This window comes from Peromyscus eremicus, chromosome 7 (assembly GCF_949786415.1).
Source record: "Peromyscus eremicus chromosome 7, PerEre_H2_v1, whole genome shotgun sequence".
Taxonomy (NCBI): Eukaryota; Metazoa; Chordata; class Mammalia; order Rodentia; family Cricetidae; genus Peromyscus; species Peromyscus eremicus.
Genome location: NC_081422.1, coordinates 92,879,060 through 92,904,093, shown reverse-complemented (window position 1 = coordinate 92,904,093; position 25,034 = coordinate 92,879,060). Strand labels below are relative to the sequence as shown.

The window sequence follows — 25,034 nt, the reverse complement described above, 5'->3', positions numbered from 1 at the left end:
CAAAGGAATCACTTCTGGTGGTATTCCACGTGCTCCTGAGTTAGTCTCGAAAACTTTATTTTATGAAAGATAAGTCTAATTTCAAACAACTGTGAAGAAGTGGGATCAGAGGTCTCTGAAGATGCCAAGGGTCTGTCCCTGTCAAAGTAGTTGTGGTGGTTTGAATGAGAATGGCCCCTATGGATTCATTTATTTGAATGCTTAGTCATCAGGGAGTGGAACTGTTTGGGAAGGATTAGAAGGTGTGACCTTGTTGGGGGAGGTGTATCACTAGGAGTGGACTTTGAAATTTAAAAAACTCACACTGGGCCCAATCTCCAATCTCTCTCTCTCTCTCTCTCTCTCTCTCTCTCTCTCTCTCTCTCTCTCTCTCTCCCTCTCTCTTTCCCTGCTGCCAGTGAATCAGATGTAAAGCTCTCAGCTACTTCTCCAGTGCCATGCCTGTCTGCTTCCTGCCATGACAATCATGTACTAACCCTCTAAAACTGTAAGCAAGACCCCAATTAAATGTTTTCTTTTAAAGGAGTTGCCTTTCTCATGGTGTCTCTTTACAGCAATAGACTAGTAACTAATAGAACAGCCTTCTATGGGTATCAACACTGGTTAACTGGTTTTACCCAACAATGAAGATGGTGTTTGGCTTGAGGGTGCTGTGTGAACTATTTCTTGGGAGATATGAACAAATGTCTACTCGCCAGAGATAGGGAACTGATGATAGACCAAAGAAACAATACCACCTAAGTCCAACTTGGTAAATTGGTAAGTTTATTTGAGGATTATGGGTGAGGGGTTACTTACAGGAGACTGGATGACTCAAAGGCAACTGTATAATCAACTTCCCAGCCTATCATGGGTAACAACTAACAGATGCTGGAACTTGGAGTTCTGTGCCCGATTTTCAGGCAGATTGACAGGTCAGAGAATCTCTTATCAGCAGTCCTTACTGCTTACATAAATTTGAGGAGAGAGGGGCCTTATACATCTATTAGTCTTCAGGGATTTCCTGAGACTTGTGAATTGTTTACTTCCTGGGTTTTCATGATACCTCTCTCCCCACTACCTGCTTTAGAACTTCTGAATCTTACCAAGCTTCCCTCCTGGATGGAATGTTCCCATTCAGGAAATTGCTCTACAGCAGAGGATATGGTGAATCCCTCAGCACACCATGTTCTAAGTGAACAAAGCCAGAGTAGTCCATGTGCCTGCCAAGCTTCTGCAGGAAGGAGCTGAAGTGGTACAGTCTAGACAAAGGACCATTCCCCAAACCTGGAAAGGATACACAGCAGGAATTCATGTTTTGAGTAAGACTTCCAGGTGAATGTCAAGTCTTAAAATGCCTGTTGTAGGGGATCTTGGTGCTTAAGCTTTAGAAGACAATGTTTTTAACAAAGGGACTCATACCATCATATACACAGTACAAATACATGGGGTTGGGGAGGAGAGTGTGTTCATGCGCAAGTGCGTGTGCATTGGTAATTGACTTGGGTAACTGACGGTGTCCCAGATACCATGCTAGTGTCTTATTCATACCTCCTTTGGGTCACGTTCAATAGTCCTCAGTTTACAGAGGAAGAAGTGGAGACTCAAGAGAGGAAGGAACAGGAGCAGCTGGAGAGGGGTGTGATCTGTGTTTGAACCAAGGGTGAGCCCAGAGTCCATGCTCTCCCACTTGACGGAACTCAGGTCGTCAGACTTAACACAGTGAGTGGCTTCACCCACGGAGCCATGTTGCTGGCCTCTTTTACTTTTGTATTAGTTACTTTTCTTGCATCTCTGATCAAACCTCTGACAAGCAGCAGCAACTTAAGGGTGGAAATGTTTGCCATGGCTCCCAGTTTAGGTAGGGATGTGGCCTATCATGGCAGGGAAGGCAGCTGGCAGGAGTATGAGGCAGCCAGGAAGTAGAGAGTGGACAGGAAGTAGGGATGGGCCGTAAGACCTCAAGGTGTCCCCCGGCCCAATGACCCACTTTCTCTAGAGCCCCCAGTTCAGCCCCTATTGGCTGTCCAAAAGTAACTCTTCACTCCATTCCAGTCAACATGGCTTGCGGGGCAGGGGTGAGGCCTTCATGTTGCTGTTTGTTTTCAGACAGGGTAAGAAGCAGGAAGCCAGTGGCTTGACTTACCTATCCACAGTGGGTACAGGAACATGTGGGCAGCCCTGGTGCAGAGCACACGTCCTGGCTTTGAAATCAGCCTGCCAACATTACTCATTCAACTTCAGTCACATCTTGTTTGAGAAGAATTATCAGCCACTTTCACTCCTTCGCACCCTACGTGAACTACTTGTTGTGCTTCTTATCGCTTGTGAGGAACCTATTGTCTGAGGTTGTTCCATTAGGAGACCAGAGTTTCAAGTTATGCCGCTCGCTATCTGTCATGGAAAATGGTTTGCCCATTAGAGGAGTGCGCACAGTGCTGCCGCTCCTCTCGGGGGGCAAAGGCGCTGTGTGAAAGGGGTCCTGTCACTCAAGGGCAAGCTCCACTGCTAGGAGACTTTTCGGAACTTTAAAATGCTCTGAACAATTTCTGAGGTTCATCCTTCCCATGGTTCACAGAGTCGTGGGGATTTACTATTCTCTTAAATACTTCTTGTGGAACCCAGGATAAAAAAAAACAACAAAACTACCAGATATTAAGGTTGTTTTGTGTTCAGGATACTTCTACAGCTGGTCCTCAAATAGCTACGATTACCTCATTCAGTTGGGTTTTCTTGAGACAAACCCAGGGTCATCTGAGGCTACACTGAGCAAGGATAAGACTGAGGGCAGCTGTGATTGGGGGATGAGGTTCCGGGGAAAGTTCTGGGAAAAGCAGGGCAAGGGCACACCCCAGTCTTTTCTCTCAGTCCTGGTCTGCACGGAAGATGGGGCCCAGTTCTCCTTAGGAGGCTCCGCTGCCTCCAAGGCACATCCCACTTTCTCACTAAACTGGTTCCCTTGGAACTCCCCCCCCCCCCATGATGAGGCTCCAGCCAGGCACTTCATTGGCTTTCTTGTCCCAAGGCACATGACATGGTTGCTGGGAAGCACAGTGTGCCGGGAGCCCCACTTCACAGGTTGCTGGGCCAGCCTGTGTGTGAGTTCACAGGCTGGCCCTGGGCCATGTGGGTGGATGTCAGCCTTCCTACCTATCTCCCAATTCCAGGACGCCAGCAGTGTGAGATCTGATCATGATGCTATAGGAAGGTGCCACCATGTTCTGCTCCTCTCAGGAGAAAGTATCTACCTGTTGGTGGGACGCCAGGCTTTTTGTAGAGGGATAAAGAAGATGATTTGAGAGGCTGGAGAGATGGCTCTGTAGTTAAGAGCACTGGCTCCTCTTCCAGAGGATCCAGGTTCCCAGCACCCACATGGCCGCTCACAACTGTCTGTAACTCCAGTTCCAGGGGATCTGACACTCTCACACAGACATACATGCAGGCAAACACCAATGCGCATGAAATAATATTTAAAAAAAAAGAAGATGGTTTTGACCTGCAGGATTGATTCAGTGAACCCCATAAATAAACCCCATAGATATATTACCATTAAGCACCCTGTCTTTCCAGGTGCACCCTTCTGTGTGTCCAGCAGAAAAACACAGTCTGGTTTGGAGTATCAGGCTTAACATTCTGATAACACCATGAAGTGTTAGAGGTATTGACCAGTCACTGTGGTATCTCTGCTCATCTGTTGCTCCAAAGGGAGTAAGTTAGAACAAACACCAAATCCAGAATGGACCGAGTCTGCACTGGGACCAGGCCCCACGCCAAGCACTTAGGGTGCATTGATTTGCTTAGTTGTCACCATGACCCAGTATCTTCTCCTCTTACAGAAGAGAGAACAGGTCGGAAAGGGAAGGCGATGTGTCTGTGGTCATTTAGCCATGCAGTCGAGCAGCAGAACTTGAACTCAGACTTCCTAGCACACAGCCTGTAGCATCCCGAGTGGGTGGTGGGGGAGAAGGTGTGAATGGGCAGGTGCTTCGTAACCCACTTCAAGGCGCAGGGCTGAAGGGCTGAGAGCTAAGAGCAGCTGAAGTCGCAGACCTGCCGAAGCTCTGGGGCAGCTCCCTTCGGTCTGCTCAGGACAGGGTGCAAACCAGACGGCAGATGAATCTTTATATAGACTGTTAATAGAAGGGATGTGTGTCTCTCCAAAGAAATGTCTCCCAGAGGTGTTCACGAATCGGCAGTGTTGTCTAGAAGGCATTTCTAATACCTCCAACAAACCAAACAGAGGAAAAGAGACAAACAAAATGAAACCCAAGAGCATGGTAAGACTGGCAGACAGTGCCCCCTCTGCCTGTAGGTGAAACGGACAACTAGGAATAAAGAATGGGAAGGGTGTCAAAGGCTGAGAGACATTTTGTTTCTTTATTTAATAACAGGTACCAAGGTGGAGGGTGGGGCGGGTCCCTTTACACACTCCAGTTTAAACCCAGGCAGGTGACGTAAGCGGGCTCTGTCAGGAACAGGAGGGTCCCCACGCTGCTTTCCAAAACTGGCAGAGAACTCTGCTTGTGTGCCAGGCTTCCCTCGTGGCCATCACTTCTTTTTGAACACTTGTCGGCACACCTGGTCACCACAGGTCAGCTCCTGAGAACCAGAAAGTGGGCGAGTGACTGACTAGTCCAGATTTCCTCCTGCCCACCTGGCCCTCTTGGTGACTGGGGCAGGCGGGCGAGGCTGGAATAAAGAGGACATTTAGTTGTTCTGGGCAAAGTGTCCCTCACAGACCCAATTGGCTGCCATGCCCTGCAGGTAGCAGTAATTTGATTTTGACACTCAAATTGAGCTTGAACAACTATAAAAATGAAAAATGCAAAGAAATGACCCTCTTGGGCAGGATTTCTCCTACTCCCATGATTAAAGCAACATTGCCTACTTTATTAAAAGGTGGCAGAGCCGAGAGGAAGGGAAGGGTAGCATGGAGAAGCACTAGGCAGGGGGCCCAACAACAGGGTAGGAGCTTCAGAAGGGCTCCCCCTGGTCTGCCAGCACAGCTGACAGGGTCCCACTTTTCATGGAGGTAGACAGAACCTCGGGCCTTTGCTGCATCTCGCAGAACCCTGAGGCAGGAGGGTGAGTGAGCATGAGACTGGCCACCATGCTCACTGCAGCTGACCACGAATCTGTTGTCTTAGCCACAGGTACTGTTGGGGAGGGCCCTGCAGTTAAAAAAAAAATCTATCATCCAAGCCGCAGCAAGCAGGGAGACACTGGGAACGCCTCTTGTATATCGTCCGCTGACAATGCCCCCGAAATAAAGATCTCAGGTGAGGTTAGATAGGCTCTGAAGAGCATCTTAGTGACATTCAGGTTGACCTTAGAGCTGGGCACCTGCCTGACTCCATAGGTGAATGAATGAATGAATGAATGAATGAATGAATGAATGAGGATGCATTTGCTGAAGGAGCTATTCATTTAGCAAATGAGTGGCTGGATGTTTGAAAGAATGAAACTTTCCTCACTACTCTGATGTGGGGCCCATAAATTGCTGCGAAGATGAAAGAACGAAAAACAAAGCTGTCTAGGCAGCGACAGTTTATTGAAAGATGTCAGCCATTGTTCCTACTGTTCTGTTCTAGTAACCTCGTAGGAGTTGGGATCAGGCCCACCATGCCTTAGGCTCCAAGGCTTAGGGTGAGAGGCCAATGCCCCCACCACACCCTCCACACCCCTCATTCTGTCAGCTTCCCCCCTCACCTCCCAGTAACCGACAGGATGCCTGGTCTTGTCTTCCTCCAGGCAGGTTAATTCCGTCCTCACCTTTCTCCCCAGCTGTTCTTTAGCTGGCTCTCTGCATTTCTCCTTGGATCCCAGTTTCCTAACTCAGCGTTTTAAACTTTCTTTTTAATTGCAGCCGCTCACAGAAACAGCCATATAGATTTCTTCCTAAAGTCCCCTGAGCCAGAGGGGAATGGCTTTCTGACTATATGACCAAACGCATTTGGCTGGAGCTCAGGGCCATTTTTCTTGTCAGAGCTCCCGGCCAGGTGAGTGGTGCAGAAGGTGCTGTACAGACCCCAGGACTCACCAGGTACAGCTTGTCTCCCTCCACCCACTGCTTCCAGCCACGGTTCTCCTTCTCCCCTTTCTGCACACACACGAGAGTGTTACCTTCCCAGGTGATCAGCGTCTGCAATGACAGATTGTCAGGTGAACTACACAGATAGCCTTGGGAAACTGAGCAAGCTTACATCTGCAGCTGCAATTCCTGCAATCTCTACCAGGCTCCTGCATGCCCATGGGACAGAGTCCTGTCTCAGTGACCCCAGGGACCTTCTGGTCTCCATTCCACACACCACACACCCTCCATTCCAGCCAAGCTGGTTTCTCCGGGCTGCCTGCATTCTCTTTTAAGGAATTCTACTCAACCATTTTATTATCTGGTAAAAATAGCATTTCGAGCTAGTGAAGGAAAGATGATAAATTCAACTATTAACAATGTGAAATTTCTGGAAGGGAAAATACCTCAAAGTCAACAGACAAATAACCAACAGGGAAAAAGAGCTGTAGCATATCAGTAAAGACTTGATGTCCTTATATATAAAGGGCCTCTGTAAATCAATAAAAAGATCATTAACCTAACAGTCCACGCCAACCAAACATATGAACCGAGGGCTTACAGGGGAAGCTCCTGTAGTCGATGGCTTTCAACATAATAAGAGATAGCCTACTTCACAAATAACAGGAGAAATGCTGATAAGACTGCTCCTCAGATCCAATTAATCATGTGGTCAAAGATCAAAGATTTAGTAGCACTGAGGGGAGGGTTGGGGGTTGCCCACCCTCTCTCAGGGCTGGTGGGAAGAGAAATGCTTTGCAAGGACTGTTTTATATTAGCTTTCAAATGGTTTTTATATTAGCTTTCAAATGGTTTTATATTAGCTTTCCAAAATACAGAAGTGCACATATTTTTGCTTATGGTTTTGCTTTTATTTACTTATTTACATGATTTCAACAATACCTAATTTATTATTTGAAATTTCCCTATTTCATATGCTTTTAATAGTAAAAATAATAGTAAGACAGGGTCTCACCTAGTCCTGGCTGGCCATGAACTCCCTGTGTAGCTGAGGATGACCTTGAACTCCTGACCTTCCTGCTTCTACCTCCCAAGTTCTGGGATTATCATCTCTGATGAAACTGCATATATTCTTTGACCTAAAATTTCTACCCTGGGAATTTTCCTGCAAGAATCACATTTTGAGCCTTGTCCACTGTAGGTGGAAATAAACGCAGAGAGGCTCCCTAACTGGGGAGCTGCTGCTCACGTGGTTCCGGTTTCTGTCACCTAGAACGAGGAGGGTGGACCTGCTTTTCTTCAAATTTTCTCTGGGTAGTGATGCCAGTGGTATAGCAGCAGAACTCATGAAGGGCATCCTCTACTCCAGCCAAGCTGAGCTGGCCAGTTATTGGAGAAGCCAGAGGCCTGCCAGTACCCAGGAGGCTGCAAGCCCCTGTGCACACGCTTGCAAGGTATGTGTTCTCTAGACACTCCTGTTTCTCTCTTAATACCGATCTTGGTGCCCAGATCAGGCCCACTTACTGCTCCTGCTGAGCTGTTTATGCCAACCCCACTGCGTCTGTATCCTGGGGGGATGAGCTTGGTACAGCTGGGTTGTTTTTTTTTCCCCCCCATGTATGCATAAACCACCTGGTGCTTTTCTAAACAAAATTAGGCTAAGGACCTGACACTTTCTTCTACATCTTGTAAACCCTACTGATGATAAATGGACTTGTAGGTTTTTATCTCTTTTCCTTGTGTATTATACAGACCTGTTTTCTACAGGTTGTTAAACCTACCTATTTTTAAAACAATATTTGACCTTGACCATAATATTTACTTTATGTACAGTGTTCTTCCTTTCCATTTTTACTCCTCAATGCATCACAGGATTGCGCATTACAACAAAGGACTGGAAGCTTCATAAATACTGTCAGTGGGTGGCTGGTTAAATATGATGTGATTCTTCCCTGCTTCACAGCCATAGGAAGAATACAGCCAGAGCTGGTTGTTTAAATGTTTAAAAATGCAACATGATAAGCAGTGTGCATGCGACAAGGGAGCCAGGTGAGGGGTACGAATGTTTCCCTGCACTTAGTCCCTGAGTAGTAATTATCCCTGTGAAGGGACCAAGCTAGGGAGCCATGATGGGAAGGAAATTTCACTGTTGACTGTTTTAAAAAAATTGTAACCATCCATATCTTCACAGTGCCCAAATATAATCTAAAAATAAAATATTCTGTGCTTTTTTTTTTTTAAAGTCTCTTCCTCCTTTAAGACCATCTGAAGCCCCACAGCTCTGAAGGACTTAGAGAAGTTCAAGCCATAGGTCTCCTGGCTCCGCTGGGAGGAAGAAATGTCTGCGAAATGCATCTGCCATTTCTCCTCATTGCCCTGGACTCCACTGCTTCCCTAGTAGATGAGTAGGGAATCTTGCCTTCTCCTTAGGTAAGGAATGTGTCTTCTCTTCTCCTTCCTCCCATAGTGCCTTGCACCGGAAGCCCCAGTGACTGACAACTGCACAGATGTCTGTCTCCCTTCACAGGCAGTGGGCTCAGGAAAGGAGAGGTTGTGTGACTGCAAGGACACTCAGCACAGTGGCTGACACTGTGTGGGAGACAGTTTCCCCGAAGCATAGTCTCAAGGGAAGCCCACTCACCTCCTGCCTTAGAGGAGGTCCCAGCAGAGAGCCCACATGCCCATGCAAGGGGCACATGCAGTAGACATTGTCCATTTAATTGTCTGTCTTCTGTATGAGGCCTGAGATGCCCAAGAGCAGGAAGTGGGGGTCAGGGGTCGCTAATTCATCATGTCACCTACCTCACTGACATAGACTTGGCAGGCAGTAGGAGCTTATCAAAATTTTCAGAATGAAGAAAGGAGAAAAGTGTTAGTGCAAAGAGGCCTGTCCTAATATTTCACTTTAATAACTCACATTGGGCAGCAAGATTCAAAATTATTCTGACCCAAAAGTAAATTGGCTACCAATGAATTGTGGTAACGCTTACAAGATTGTGGGCTCACTCCTACATGAGATGCGAGAGACAGAAAGAAGAGAACAGTTAGATGAACCAACTGCAAAGTTTAAACATCTTATTAATTAAATTACCTTCCTCCTCTTCCTTCTTCTTAAGTCTCACTATATAGTCCAGGCCGACCTTGAACTAGCCACATTTCCTTGTCTCAACTTTTCTGAGTGTTGGAGTTACAGTTTTTGCTACCATGCCCAGCTTTTAGTTGATGACCTCATCCCTGTGTCTGAAGAGGTTTGAAACACAGACTTGGTTGTTTGAAAGATCCTGCAGCTGAGGAAGCCATAACCTCTGAGTGAGGAGATGGACATGGAGAGCACTCCAAAAAGGGCAGGTTTGTGTGGAACAGAGGCAGGGGTTGGAACCCCACTGTGACTTTTCCTCTCACACTTCCAAAGTCAGCATCTCTCAAAAAGGTTCTTTAAGTCAAATTAGATACAGGTGGCCGCCCAATGTTTAATCTGGGTGAGTCAATAGCTGAACCATGGACCTATGGAAGACTATCCTATTTCTTTAAAAAAATAATTTTTAAGATTCTAATTATATCATTTCCCCTTCTCTTTCCTCCTTCCAAACCTTCCCATGTAAACCCCACCCCCACCCCACTTCAGATTCATGGTCTCTTTAACTGTTGTTACATATGCATGTGCATGTGTTCTTAAATCCATGAATATAGCCTGTGCAGTCTGTATAATGTTACTTGTATGTTTTCGGGGTTGACTATTGGATAGCCAGTTGGGGAATTTCTCCTGATTTCAGCGTTCCTTGGTTGCCTGGGCTGGCTTCCATGGTACCAGAAGGTGCAATGTAAGCTTTCAAAGGAGCGAAGCCACCAACAGCCCTACCCCGTTGTGACACCTACAAACCACCACAACAACCATCATGGGATGACAACCCCAAGAGTGCAGTAGTGGTACACACACCTTGGAGGTAACCAACAGCTCTATAGTTGGCTGTAAGGCCCACTCACCAAGGGGAAAATCATGCCTGGTACTGGAAAACAAGTCAACTACACAGGGCTAGTGAAGTTGTGGATCTGGGAAGAGAGCCAACATCTTAATTCTTCAGCGGTACAGTCATTTGGAGGTTGTGTCAGATTGTTCAGTACAAATGTGCATGTATGAGAGAGAGAAAGAGGCACAGAGGAGAGAGGAACAGAGAGAATGTGAGAACATGATAAAAACACAAGGGGCAAACATTAATAACATGCAACTCTTTTTAAAAATGACTATCGTGTGTATGTGCCTACACACATTTACATGTGCCAAATACATGCAGGCGCCTGTGGAGGCGGAGGGCACCAGATTCCTTGGAGGTGGAGATACAGGTGGTTGTAATCTACCTGATAGAGGTGCTGGGGACTTACAGAGGAGGTAGGGCTCTTCACTGCTGAGCCATCTCTCCTGCACCAACAACCGGTGACACTTAGTGAAGAATGCAAAGTTGGTCTTCGTTCTCTTGCGACTTTTCTGTGAATCTGAATCACTTTCTCCAAGAAGGGAGTAACAGCTATAAGTTCCAGGCATGGCTTGGAATCTGTTGACCTGTGGAGATGCTCCTCCTTGAAACTTTCCTTGGAGAGTTTTTCTCCAACCACCTGCAGACGAGGAGCCCTCCCTCCCCCAAATCATAGGGTGCGATTTGCCTTGTCACTCTCTGCTTTCCCTACCCTCTCACTGGCCCACTCCAATTTCAACTACTTTTTTAAAAAATGGATATATAATTATCACAAACCATAAAATTCATTCTCCTAATGTCTCCAATTCTGTAGAGCTCTACAGAGTGGCGGCAACTTTTTTTCTCATATATTCCCAAGATTGTGCGGTCGTCATCACTACTGTATCCAGAACAGTTTCATCGCCTTGCATCAGTATTCCATCTACTCGCATTCAGTATTGCTTCTTTTGCCCTCTAGCCTTAGCCTTGTGCATTTACCTGTCATAGTTCTTCATATAACACATAGTCTTTGGTGTGTAGCTTCTGTGGCTTAGCATGTTTTCTGGGTTCATTCACACTATACCAGGAATCAGTATGTCATTCCTTCTGATGGCTGTGTAATACTCGATTCCATTATATGGATATCAATTACTTTTTGTTTATTGGTGTATGTACAAACAATGTTAGTTTGGTTGTATGTGTCTGCCAGTGTGTGTGTGTGTGTGTGTGTGTGTGTGTGTGTGTGTGTGTTTGCGTGTAGGCTACAGACAAATGTTGTCTGTCTTTCACAATTGCTCCCCCCCTTACTTTTTGAGACAGGGTCCCTCACTAAATATGGGACTCACTGATTTGACTGGACTGCTTGGCCAGCAAGCCTCAGAGATCCTTTGGTCTCTACCTCCCAGCACTGGGGTAACAGATGTATGCTGCTGTGCCTGGCTTTTTTAACATGGTTCTGGGGTTGCAAACTCAACTCCAGAACTCATGTTTATACAGCAAGAACTTTGTTAGCTGGGTATCTCCCAAGCCCTTCAATTTTCTCTATATTTTACATGCAAATATATGTTTATCTTTTAAGCTTTGAAGATTTAACCTAAGACATTGTGCATGCTAGGGGAGTGTTGTACCAGCTAGCCACACCTCCATCCCTGCTGCTGTTTATTTGAGAAGGGACTTTTAGCCTTCTTATAAACACGTCGGGGTAAGAAGTGAGGAATAGATATGGTGCTCAGAAGAGAAAGGGAGGGTCTCTTAGCCCCTTGGAATCAGCCTTATCTTTGCTGTGTTTTTATATTTCTGCTTCTGCTCTGGGCTGGCACAGAAATGGCTCCTTCAGGGCTCCTGCTATAACCACTCCTTTCTCTAACGAACGTCAAGTTTTCTTGAAGGCTCTGAGTATGATCAGAGAGTTGAGAAGTGGAGCCCTAGGGAATGAGAGTGTGCCAAATGAGATTTACAGCACACAAAACAAACACACCTGCACATCTGTGCAACACATGTGCATACACAGTGAGTGTACTGAGAGAGGGGGTGGGAGATAGAGACTCAGGCACTGCCTCGCATCCTCTTGGAGCCTAAGTGTCCTATTCCAGTTATGGGCAGTAAATGGCCCTGAGGGCGCCTCTTCTGAGCTGTAATTCTCATGGGAATAGACCTTTGTCCAGTTTCTAGCCGAATATAGCTCATCCCACCAGCTTTGTGTGTGTGTGTATGTGTGTGTGTGTGAGAGAGAGACAGAGAGACAGAGACAGAGAGACAGAGAGAGAGACAGAGACAGAGAGAGAGACAGAGAGAGTCAGAGACAGAGAGACAGAGAGCACACTATCCCTGGCTTTTTGCTGCAGGCAAAGAAGAGAGAAGCCATAGAAAAGAGGGGCAAAGTGATGATCTGGATGAGAGGAAGGAGAATGGGAAGTGAGGATGTCAGAGGCCGGGGTGGTGACAGGTGGAATTCTTTCAGAATCTGGACAGGCCAGAAAGGTGTGACTTATTTCAGAAAGAAGAAATTTCCTGTCATCGCAGGTGATAAAAACAAGTCAGAGAGGAGCAGCCTGCCTCTCAAGAACCCATGCCTCACACCGAAGGAGCAGGGGAAGGAATCATTGTGAGCTGATTAGGCTGTAACAATGGAGAGAGATGCAGAGCTTCGGAGACACATTTTCCCTTAAGTTCTGGTGTCTGACGAATTGGCTTTTAGGCCAAGGTTTGGAAAAGGCTTGTGGCTCTATCATCCCACAGACCCACAGGGAAGGGTCCTAAACTGGGGCTTTCTTTTGTCAGGACAGCTCTGAAGGATGAGCTCCAAAATGCTTTTTTACCCCTGTCATTTTTCAGCAAGAATCACTGAATCTAAGTTTCCTTGATAGATGAGATTATGAGTGCCAGGTCACCTTGACTGGGAGCTGTGACCCGCTTTCCATGAGTCACCACTGTAGAATGACAGCGTTTCCTTCTGAGGCAGGAAAAAGGACTCACTACTCCTTGGGACACTGGGAAGGTGTCAAGCATTATTAAAGTAGGTTTAAATTACTATTAGTTTCCGATAGGTTCTTATGGTAAGCGCCCCTTCCGGTGTTTTCTTGAGAGTAAGATGTTGGGGCATGGGCTAAGTGGATTCCTTAACTAGCAGTTGCTGGACTCTCCCTCGCTGCCCTCACTCCTTTGGGCATAAGCTCTGTCAGTCCAGCTGGACCGCCCTTAGGATAGCATCAGCCATCTTGAAGACGCTGTGAATGCCTTGAGAAGGCTCCTTGATGATCACAGCTCATTACTCTGGCTTCTGAAGGCTTGGCTCTAGCCAGGGTTGCTGGAAACAGTTTGTACCAGACTTTGTACTACCCCAGGCCTTGGTGACCGCTAACCGGATCTGCCTAAAGGGCTAAAGAGGCAAGACTGTGACTGGTCCTGGCACCGCTTTCTCTGACTCTCTAAGCAGGCTCCTCAGAGAGCTGATACTTAAGAAAGATAAAAAGCTGGACAGAGCCACAGAAGAGAAACTGCCACACAGGTTACTAGGTTTCCAGAGAGCTGTCACGTGTTTAGAACCAAGAATCGCAGACACTCAGGCTAAGAGCTCTAGCAGTGGTCAGTGGTAAGGGTTAGGTCACCTGGACTTGTAACCTACAGAAGAGCTTTAACACCTGTTGGCTAAGGGTCCCCATTCCTGAGACTGGCATGGGGTCAATGACGTTAAAGGGTACCACCTCCTGCTACCCGCACCTGCCTATTGCTGCCACACGCGACAGCCAAACAATAGGGGAAATAAAAGTGGCCAGGGAACAGCATTTGAAGAGCTTTTCTCCTTTGTGCTCCATGGTCTCTCTCTTAGTAGAGCTAAAAGATCCCAGCTAGCTGTGGTGATGTGTCATGTCCCCCAATATTGTGAACCCTAATAAAGTTTAACTGAGGAGTGGAGGAAAAAGCCAGTCACTATGTTAAACATAGAAGTCAGTCAATGGTAGCACACGCCTTTAATCTGAGCATTCAGGAGGCAGAGATCCATCTGGATCTCTGTGAGTTCAAAGCCACACTGGGGAACGGAGCCAGGCATTGTAACACAGGCCTTTAATCCCAGCATTAACCATAGAGGTCTGGAGGTCTGTGTGGACAGACAGGAAGTGATGTAACTGGGCGGAGAGAGGAAATGAGTTGGCATGGGTATATAGGAAGTAGGTCTCTTTGGAAGCTGCAGAGTTGGTGAGGTGAGGTTAGCTGTGGCTTTTCCTATTCCTCTGATCGCTCAGGTTTTAACCCCGATATCTAGCTCTGGGTTTTTTTTTTTTTAATAAGGCCTTTTAAAATTCATCTTACAGCTAGCCAATTACTAATACTCCCAGCCCAGGAGAGGAACCAGAGCTTGTGCCACTTGCTTTGGGAGAGATCTGAGACTTCAGAAGAGCTCCTGGAAGAACAAGGCAGTGGTTTGCCTGGGAAAAGGGGGCTGTGGTGAATGGGCAGAGAAGGGTGGAGGATCCTGCATCACTGTGTCATCCCAAGGGGCTGGACCTTTGCTGGGGATGAGGGCTCATTTACTCGGGACAGCGCTTTCAGCTCAGTCTTTCTTTGGTTAGGAGCCTGGCAAAACCAAGTTGGCACAGAGAGCGCTGTGAATATCCAAACTGGCAGCCTTGTATAAACTACATGGGCATGGACAGTACAGTCGATGGCCACTGGGACAAATGGCAACCCAGTAGCCCTTCCATGTCTTCTGTACCATCTTCAGGGCTACGATGCTACGGTTTGGGCAGGAGAGTCTTTAAATTGGACGAGATCGAATCTCTCTTCTTCCTGTTTGGAGGGCACTGGCCAGGTGTAATGGTTTGGACAACAAAAGACTGGAACACAGTGTGAGGAGCAGGCCCCTGGGCAGGGACACACAGCGATGTAGGGGAGCTACTGTTGCCTCTACTTCTCTCTCCCCACATTTCCTTGCCACTTAGCGGCCTCTGCTATATTTATGAGCAGTTGCTCTGGGTAAAGGCCAACCCTTTCTTAGAGCTGAGGTCTCAGGCTTGGAGATGATAACACCTCACCTTATATTGAGAGCTGTTTCCTGTGGCTTTCAGGGTTGCTCAGTGCAAGTACAGCAGCTCCCTCTTGCTGTGGATGATTGATTGATAAATAAAACACTGATTGGCCAGTAGCCAGGCAGGAAGTATAGGCGGGACTAGCAGAGAGGAGAATTGAGAGAACAGGAAGGTGGAGAGGAGGAGATGCCAGCCTGCTATCCAGGGAGCATCATGCAGGTAAAGCCACGGAACACGTGGCAACATATAGAGTAACAGAAACGGGCTGAGTATAAGAGTAAGAGCTAGACAATGGTAGGCCTGAGCTAATGGCCGAGCAGTTTAAATAATATAAGCATCTGTATGTTTATTTTATCAGTGGGCTACGGGACTGCCGGGGATTGGCGGGACCTGGAGAGAAAGACTCTAGCTAAACCCTCTCATCAGTGAGAGGTCTATGTCCCAAGAGCCTCAGTGTGACCTCAAGTAGAACTGAACCCTATATATTCTAAGGAACTAACATGGCTACCGAGTGACTGGTGGGTGGGTAATGAACACAGGGTAGATAGGCTGGACAAAGAAATGACTAACATCCTGGGCAGGATGGAGTCGGTGAGGGAGACTGCACGGTGCTGCTCATGGGACATAGTTTAAAACTTGGCATTGTTTACTTCTGGAATTTCCCATTCACTATTTTTGGACTGCAGTTGGCCATGGGTAATGGAAACTGTGGGAAGTGAGAACTTGGCTAATGAGGGATTACTGCAGTTCAAATCCTGGAAGTACAGTCTTTGACTCAGGCAGGGCTTCCTAGAGTGTGTCCCAGGAGTTAAGTCTCTGCTAGGACAGAAGCCACAGCAAGTCACTGAAACTGGGTAACCCACTTGACTGAGTCGAATTATGATTTTCTAAAAAGGAATTTGCCCAATTGGATCATTTTAAAGTGAGACGTTACATGTAAAAAAAACAAACAAACAAACAAAACCCAAATTCTCCGTAATTCCTTACAAAAACAAAACAACAGGAAGGTGGGTACCGTAAACCTCATCCTTTCTTGGGCCAGGCAGGCTAGAGCTGAGCGTGGATGCTCTTTACACCTAGGTAAACTGCTTGGCTGAGCTCCATGGTTATCCATCTTAGGACACTCCTTGTGGCCCTCTTTCCCCTGCTTGCTCAGCCGTGCAGTCTAGAGGACGGGGCTCTGCCTTAATTTCTCACGTGATCTAAAGCCTTTCCTCTCTCCTTTCCCTGCCTCTCTTTACTCAGCCTTCACCGATTACTCATTGCCAACAACAGGAAGTCCATTCTGGTCCTGCTTACTGGAGCCTTCCTGGGGCTGTTTCTGTTACCTCTTCACTGTGAAGCCAGAGCGCCATCCCCTGCGTGAACAGCCCCCATGGAAACCCTCCCACTCAGGAGTACCTTGACGTGCCGGCCATCTAGGCCCTTTGTGTGTTCGTCAAACTCCACCCCGACAGTAAAATCCAGGTCGTAGTTTCTGAACGTGCTGTTGGTTTTCGTCTTGAAGTTATCACCGTCTTGAGTGATGATCTTCGTCTGAGTCAGACGTACTGCAATCTTGCGGGTGGCAAAATCAATATCTGTTGGCAGAGGGAGTAGCGGAGGTTATGATGTGTGCAGCCAGGCTCATTCATTTCTTTAACAAGGCAAAGTGCTCAGGACCAGAGACTCAGGCTTGGGGACACACCACATTTCTTTGCTGAAGTGCGAAGCAAAGGTTTATCATGGGCTTGATTTTTCTGGCCTCCCTAGTTTGGCCCCATGTGCCCCCCACCAGAACCAGCCCTAAGGCTAGGCTCATAGTAGATGCTCAGATAACACGGGTTTGTTAATGGAGGAGCACGGTCCAGAGCAGTGGTATTAAAGCCAGGACCCCCGGACTACCATTGACAGGAGCATCGGAACCTAGAAACCTGTGGAAATCTGTTTCCACTCACTTGGTGCACACCACAGTTTAGAACCACCGGGACCAAAGAGTGAGGGGGAGGGGCAGGTTGGTCCCTATTTCTCAGCTATGCGACCTTACAGAAGTCACTTTTCCTTCCCGAGCCTCAGTTTTCTCCTGACAAAATGAGGAAAGAAGGCTCATGTCATGTGGTGATTGTGGTGAGGACTCGGTGAACTCTATGGTGAAAAGCTGTTCATGGTCCCCAAGAGCTTGCATGTATTTATTCCCTGCACACAGGTCTCCATTGTTGTCCTTGTCTGTTTGGGTCACATAGGGACTGGATCAGCTTAGCCCAGAGCAAAAGTTTCAGGCCATATTTCTGTATCCCTGTAGCTACCGGATCCACACCTCACTCTGTAGCTGTGGCTATCATGGGGCCCTTTATCCAGCCGAATGGGAGACCTCCCAGGCTGCATCCGCTTCTTCTCTCTCATTTGCCTGGTCAGTGGCTTTTGCTCAAACCCTCCATGCTGAAGTCTCTGTTGTGTTAACCGGAGCTCCTGCAGCCATCATCAGGAGGCAGGAAAAGGATGCTGTGAACCAAATGAAGCGAAGGGGAACACTCCAGGCCAACTGCTATGGAAGAATGGGAAATTGTGGGGGAATTTCGAACAGATCGTTCTTTAGCAAGCAAATCTATATTCGCTCCGTGGAAGTAGAAATCACCGCCCGGAGGATTGAAGTGGTGGGCTCAGCACCATCCAGCTCCGTGGTGCCCCTACAAAGGCAACCCCTTGTGTCATTCATAACTAAGGCTCCCTAGCAAAAAATTATGGCTTGTCCTGGGCTGCCTAGAAAAGTGGATCCCAGTGAAATGACCAGTTGCCGAGAGAACCGGCGTGTCCTGGAAACAGCACCCTAGTCAATCTTTCCGACTAGGGCCGGGAGAACGTTATTAGGGGCTCTATGCAAATGGAAGCAAACACTGCTTCGCTTCCAGAGTGAAAAATGGCTTGGCCTCTTGGCCACCCTTTAGCATTTGCACAAGCCAGTTAATCATGTCATCTCTGCTCCACCCCGGGGACGGGAGCCAAATCCTCTGCTGGTGGATTTCCTGTTAGAGATTTCTAATCAAAAGGGTTTAACTGTAGCTATAGAGCACACACTTGTGTGCACGTGCACGCACACGTGTGTGCACACATACACACACACACATACACACACACACACAAAGTACACAAGCACTTCCTCTTTGAACTTTGCAGAGGAAACTATTTTCCTGATATGATATTTTAACACTAGGGTTATCAGGTTTGTTTTATCTGCTTTTCAGTATTAAAGGTACCTCTGAGCCTGATTTATAGCCAGGCAAAGTGCCTTTCTATCGCAGAAGGAAAGGTCCAAAGACAAGCTATTTCTGAATAATATACGTGGCTTATGGCTGCTGCTGCTGCTGCTATGGAAAAACAAATCGACAACAGCAAAGTGACTTTATTAAGCATACTTTTCATAACTGCATTTTGAACAATGCGAGCCATAAAGCTGAAATATGAGCATGCTACTCAACATTAAAATGCTTTGTAATGTGCTTGCGAAGAAAGCTAGAGTTGCAAGCTAAAAGGGCAGGTGCTCTTTGTAAATTAAAGAGCGGAGATGCGCAGGGATCCATCACTGGGAATCTGAGAACAGTTCAAAGTGCAGCTCCAGTGGGCTTTGAACCTGGCCTCCTTAACTCTCAAATCATCGACACTTCCAGGCAATAGAGAGAAGTCGAGTGGAAGAGCAATTTTCTCTTTTTTTTCCATACCATTTCCTCCTCCAGAGGACACATTTAGAAGGGGATTAGACTGGCCTCCGCCTCTCTTCCTTCACTCCTTCCTGGCGATCACAGGCAGGTTGGTGACCCTGGGCTACTTGGCTCCTACTCTGCACTCTGCACCCTTAGTCTAGTGCTCTCCGCTGCGGTGGGTTCAGGGTAGAAGTGCCACCAGCACATGGAAGTGGGACCAGAGGAGGAGCAAGCACCTATCACTGCCATGTGGCCTTTTCTGCCTCTTGGCACATTTTCCTTTGAAAGTCCAACTAGGTACCACGTGGTGCAATTAAGACTCCGATGAATTGAATAGCTTGGTTGGCTTGTCAATGCCAGCAGAAATCCAGAGTTTTGTTACAATAACTTCATTCCCAGGCCATCAGACACGGGTTGATTGTCAGTTCAGAGATCCTGAGTGACCCTCTTAGTGCTTCTGAAGGTGCTGTCGCTCTACTTTGGATATCTTCACCATCTAGCAAGCTCTGCTCAGAATGAAGTCCTTCCCACCACTTGGCACCCTCCTGTCCGGAGCAGCTCTTCAGGAAGGACTGACTAGCATGTTGCTAGAAGAGCTAGATTGGGTTCCTGTCTGGGCCCTGCCACCTCCTAGACACATGTGTCCCTAGGCAAGTCTCCTTCTCAGATGCTTTATCTTATCAAATGGAAAATATCCCTGCTGTCCTCAGACTGACTACACTCCAAGCTCTAGCTCTTACCGCAGCATGTCCATGGCCATGCCCCACTTGGCTGTGTAGTGAGTGTATGAGGCCAAAACAGGAAAAACAGAATTCTTGGTCTAACCTCTGCCTATCTTTCCTGCCTCAGCCTCCTCGTTTATCTTCCATCTGTCTGTACTCTCCCACACCCCAGCCTTCCTGTGGTGTACCTTCCTGGACACGCACACATCTTTTGCACTCACTGTTCTTGCTTTGGGGACACATCTCCTCTTCAGCTCCTGGCTTTGAGCACTGTCTCTCCCGACCGTCTGTCACTCTTCATGCATCGTTCTCTTTTGTTGTCTTTAAAATGCTTTCCTTACCTAAAATCATCTTGCACGGTGTTCTGGTGTTTTCTCTCTGCACCCCTCCCCTCCTCCCAGCAGCCAGGAAGTCATCTCTGAGAGTGTGGGGACAGTCTTCTTATTCACCACTCCATCACCAGTGACCACAATACTCCCTCAAGAGCAGAGCCGCTTGGGTTCTGATGCAGACGACACACCCTCTGCTTCCACGAGCAGCTGCTGATGCTTCCTTGGGGCAGCTAGGTGAGTCTCTACCTTGGGCAGAGTTAATGGGCTCTGCTCCTGTCTCCTTCACATGATCAGAACCTTCTTTCTACGGCTTTGCCTGCCCCTCCTTTAGAAATAGAGACATTTCTCCAACTCCTCATTTTCTGGCTCAAAGGAGGATGGTAGGACATGACAGATTCCTTGGATGATAGGACGTTCCTTCAAGCTGCTTTCTTCATGGTCAGAAAGAGTCTACCAAAGCCTTGAAGTGCCCAAGGCAGGAGAGGAGGCACCACTGAATCATCTGGACACTCACCCTTGTGCTCTTAATGACTTTGATAATCTCAGGCAGACTCAAAGGTTGCTGTGACACGTCATTCTGCTGAGGCCGGTACGTGAGTCACATGTGGAGACGAGCATATCGAGGGAGCCACTGGACTGTTGACAAAGCCGGCGTGCTGCTCCCTCCCTTCTACACAAAGAACAGAGAAAGCCAATGCCCTCACGGATGGACAGAGTTCAAGTCCAGGAAAGTGATGGTTCTTCCACAAAGAGCAGTGTCACACCTGATGGTGTTTACACATCTGGGGATTTGCAAAGATCTCTGCAATGCTCATCCCAAATGCCAAGTGCAGAAAGGGCACAGAAGGCAAGCTTCATTGATTTCCCAGGCTTGGGAAAACAATGTTGCCTTTCAGTTGGGTGTGGCAGAAATCAAACAGATCTGTGGCGAGGCTTTTGACAGGTGAGAATGACTGGGCAGCCACTCATCTGCTTTCAGCTCAGTCCCTTGACATTAATCTCTGTCAGCCCTGCCCGGCCCATGGGTGGGTGAAGGAAATCAGGTGCCCTGTCTCAGAGGTGGGAAAATGACTCTGGCTGAGGTGTTCCTGTGCGGGGCATTGGTTGGGTCGAGGTGGGGCCAGTCTTTAGGACCCTGAGACAGAATGCCATCAGCAGCTGGGCAAAGCAAGCACAAGGACACCCACATTCTGTGTTCAGCTAGAGCTATCACCTGTGGCCACCATTTCAATCCTCAAAGTGCCAGCTGCCCTTCTACAAAGAGTTGACTCAGTCTGCTCATCAGAGTGAGATCAGCCTAACAAGTTAAATTGCACATTTTTTTTTTTTTTTTTTTTACTGAAACCCAAAGAGACAAGCAACTGACACTAAGGATTAGAAAGTCAGTCCAGAAGTATCTCAACAGCACACTCATAACCTGTAAGCCTCTCATTCCCATTGAGCTATAAGCTTGTACAAGAGTCAAAGAAGGCTGGGTGGTGGTGGTGGTGGTGGTGGTGGTGGTGGTGGTGGTGGTGGCGGCGGCGGCGGCGGCGGCGGCGGCGGCGGCGGCGGCGGCGGCGCACGCCTTTAATCCCAGCACTCGGGAGGCAGAGCCAGGCGGATCTCTGTGAGTTCAAGGCCAGCCTGGTGTCCAAAGCAAGTTCCAGGAAAGGCGCAAAGCTACACAGAGAAACCCTGTCTCGAAAAGCCACACACACACACAAAAAAAGAGTCAAAGAAAGCCAGATGTAGATAGGAGATTTCTTTTAAAGAGCTAAGGGTATATACCCTGAACATCCCTCTCGAGGGAAAAGAATAGAGGATGGTAATGTTTGCCTTCTATCTTCAAATTGAGGAGTGGGACTTTAGGGGTCTACCCAAGGGGCTATATACTAAACTGGAACTGGATTTTATCCCTAAAATCAACTAGGAATTGTTTTTGTGCAATGTTATCACTATGTGTATGTGCATACATGGTGTGTGCATGGGTTGGGGACATACATGTGCCATGGCATGTGTGTGGAGGTCAGAAGAAAACTTTTGAGAGTTGGTTCTTTCCTTCCATTGTGGGTTCAAGGGATTAAACTCAGGTCCTCAGGCTTATGCACCAAGGGTTTTTACTCACTCGACCATCTTGCTGGCCCTGGGACTCCTACCATTTAATCAAATGCAGCAAAAGGCACATTGCTTTCTGATAACAATCTATGTGTCTGGCTTGTCTAGCACACTTATGAAACCAAGGTGCTTCCAAACAGTCCATGTGATAAGACTTTCAGTTGTCCAAACCATGGCTGCACCTAGCAACATCTAGGGAAGCCACAATATGAGTGTCATCATTCCTATTTGACAGATGGGGAAACTGATGTCACAAAAGGTCAAAAACCTGATTCCTCATCACAGAGTAAGTCCTGGGGGGGAGCTTAGGCTGTACACACTCTGGGCTTTCCTTCCTCATCTATGTGATAACGTTCAAAATTATGGTTCTGAACCTTGCTGTAATCAGTTACATATGTGGGCTCAGAACCCCATTTCCACTGGCCACTTATGTTGCCAAACAGAAGTGTGACAGGACTATTCCCTTTTTGCCTACACCATTCTACACTCAATTCCAAATAAATTCAGTGTCCTAACCCTAGTGAGTGGAGCCCTGTAGCTTGAGTTTTCCTGCCTGGCCCATGGTCAGGGCAAATCTCTCTCACCTGCCAGTCCCACAGCCGCTCAGACCCGACCAAGTAAACACAGAGACTTATATTGGCTACAAACTGTATGGCCATGGCAGGCTTCTTGCTAACTGTCCTTACAGCTTAAATTAATCCATTTCTATTAATCTATACCTTGCCACGTGGCTCGTGGCTTACTGGCATCTTCACATACTGTTTCTCATCGTGGCAGCTGGCAGTGTCTCTCTGACTCAGCCTTCCACTTCCCAGCTTTATTCTCCTCCTTGTCCCGCCTATACTTCCTGCCTGGCCACTGGCCAATCAGTGATTTATTTATTGACCAATCAGCAACACACGACATACAGACCATTCCACAGCAGAGCCCCAATAAGAGGATTTTTTGCCTATCTTTCTTTAAATGCTGAGGAAAAACCCCAAATTTCCGTTCTTAGAGATATGTCTTACCACCATATCCAAATTACTGGGGCTCTGAGGCCATGTGTAGCCATTTCTCTCATCCTTGTGTGGCTCCCTCACACACAGGGATGCAACTCTGTATGTGGGGAATTTCAGGCTAGAAAAGGTGATAGGGATGCAGTTGTGGGGGCGAAGTCAGCTCGCAGCCAAGCTCCTTGCCCAGTGCCCAGTTGCTGCCATCATTTGGAGGTCCTCTGTGGAGACTCACTCCATCTCCTTCCAAGCACATCTCAGAGGTGTCCAGGACCACATGCTTCTGCCAACGCAGAGACCTACAGACCTACCCTGTCACTAACTCGGGACATAGATTAGTAGCTGTTGGCCTGGAGCCCAGTATAGAACTGGGATAAGCAGTGGGTGGTTTGAACCATATGGCGGAAGCTGCCTTCAGTCTTCTGTGAGCCTGAATGTCTCTAGCTGGTCCTTTAGATCTTTTTCTATGACGAAGTTGAGGAAAAACTCCAACAGGAATCATTGGTGATAACGTCTGATTCAAATGGTTATCTATGAGATGGTGATGGCAAAGCAGGAGAGTGATTGTGGTGTCCTCTAGGGCAGACTATACCGGTCACGGTGAATGTGTGTGTATGTATACACATGGGTATGGACCCATTATTGGGTGTTTTCTGTAAGTCAGGCACTGTGCTAAGGACACTCTAACCCCACCACATTTATTATTTCCAGGTAGGGAGACAACCTCCGAGAGTGCATGTGTCTCAGTTGACTTTGCACTGTTATGACTGAGGGGAGAGGATTTGCACAAAGCTCTGGTGAGTCCCACACTGGCACCTCCTGGAGGACCAGTCTGCTGTGCTCCTGTCCCTTCCCTCCCCATCCCCTTTCTCTCTTACCTAGGGCCTTCATGTAGCCTTCGAAGTTCTCATTACTCTCCATTTCCCAGGTTCCACTCTGGTCCTTCGTCATGATGGCGGTCTCTGGTTTGGCGTAGGCGTCCGGTGACCGTGAAAGAACAGGCTGTGGGGAGACCGTGTTAAACTGAACTGCTTTTATAGCTTAGCGGGCCGCGTGTATGAAGATAATGGAGTCAAAGGTCATAAGCCCGACTCAAAGGAATTGTCTTTGCCTTTGCAGAGTTCAGCAGGTCTGTGGGCAATCCAGGCACAAAGTCCTTCTGCTGCCAGGTGTGCACGCCCCAATGACCTCCACGACACACTGCCTCGGAGCAGCTCATTTTGGGGTGGAGGCCTCCCACAGAGGCTCTGGCCCCACATCGAACATTCTCTCCAGTTCCTGAGGGAAGCAAATACCCAGTGTCTGCCCCACAGGCTCCACAGCTCCTTGGTACACCAGCGCCAGGCCCACCCACCACATAACCAGCGCTTCTGCCCAAGCTGGTGAAGCTGAGATGGTGGATCTCACATCCGTGGAATTGTACTCCACACCAGGCAGCCCTTGAACTTCATTTTATCTTAGTTTACAAATGATCTGAGGGTTGTATTTAACAGCCCTCCCTCCACAAGTAAGCAAGGCTCAAGGAGGTTAAATGGCAAGCCTAATAGCGAGTGACTTGTAAAAGACAGAGCCTAGAGAATGAACTGGGGCATCAGAACGAGACAGAAAGGACCATTGGGGATTCGTCATTTGAGGCCCAGCCAGAGCTTACAGTGCATGTGGTAGTGGTGGGGATTCCTGTCCCACACTCAGATTTAAGTACTCCAACACAGTCATTCCCTGGCCCGCCCCTCCTACCCCCTTTATTTTCCCCTCCCCAATCACCCCCCATCCCTCCCCCATCAAACTCCACAGGTCTTGGCATGCAAGAATATAAGGAAAGCTGGCCTGGTAGGGGGAAGGGCAGGAGACAAGAAGGGCTCTTAATTGGGATGAACTGGAAGTCTGGGTGTTGATGAGCATAGGGAAAGGAGGTGTTGGTGCTGATGCAACACAGGAAATCCAAACTCTTAAGGGCTGTTGCTTCAGTGAAGATGTTCACTAGTCAAAATACACCGAGACAACAAGGAAGTCTGTGTCTTTTGCCTGGCGTCTGTAAAGGTTGAAAGGAGTTCTCGACTTTGACCTGGGTTTAGACTTTGAATTTATACTTCTGGGCTAACCAAAGGGACTCAGTAAATGTAAAACTACCTGGAAGGATACATTTCAAAGCAGGCTGGAAAGAGATCTCTGTGGTAAACACATGTCAAAATAGGTTCAAAACTGGAAAACTTTGTGAAGCTTA

At 47.7% G+C, this 25,034-nt stretch overlaps 1 protein-coding gene across 1 annotated transcript; it reads right to left on the bottom strand.

Annotated features, from left to right (window-relative positions):
* Nucleotides 1–4,386: 4,386 nt before the first annotated feature.
* Rbp2 (retinol binding protein 2) lies at nt 4,387–23,761 on the bottom strand. The gene is made up of 4 exons (XM_059267077.1): nt 23,689–23,761; nt 16,389–16,567; nt 6,020–6,121; nt 4,387–4,578 (listed from the first exon to the last, which is right to left on the bottom strand). The coding sequence occupies exons 1-4, from the start codon at nt 23,759–23,761 to the stop codon at nt 4,528–4,530; spliced, it is 405 nt and encodes a 134-aa protein (XP_059123060.1). The 3' UTR covers nt 4,387–4,527.
* Nucleotides 23,762–25,034: the final 1,273 nt, after the last annotated feature.

Bases quoted from the DNA above. Each gene is read 5' to 3' on its own strand.
- Rbp2 (XM_059267077.1), bottom strand. From the start codon at position 23,761: ATGACGAAGGACCAGAGTGGAACCTGGGAAATGGAGAGTAATGAGAAC. The intron at 16,568-23,688 runs GTAAGAGAGAAA...CTCTGCCAACAG, and splicing joins AGGCTACATGAAGGCCCTAG to ATATTGATTTTGCCACCCGC. The intron at 6,122-16,388 runs GTACTCCTGAGT...CTGTCATTGCAG, and splicing joins TAGATGGCCGGCACGTCAAG to ACGCTGATCACCTGGGAAGG.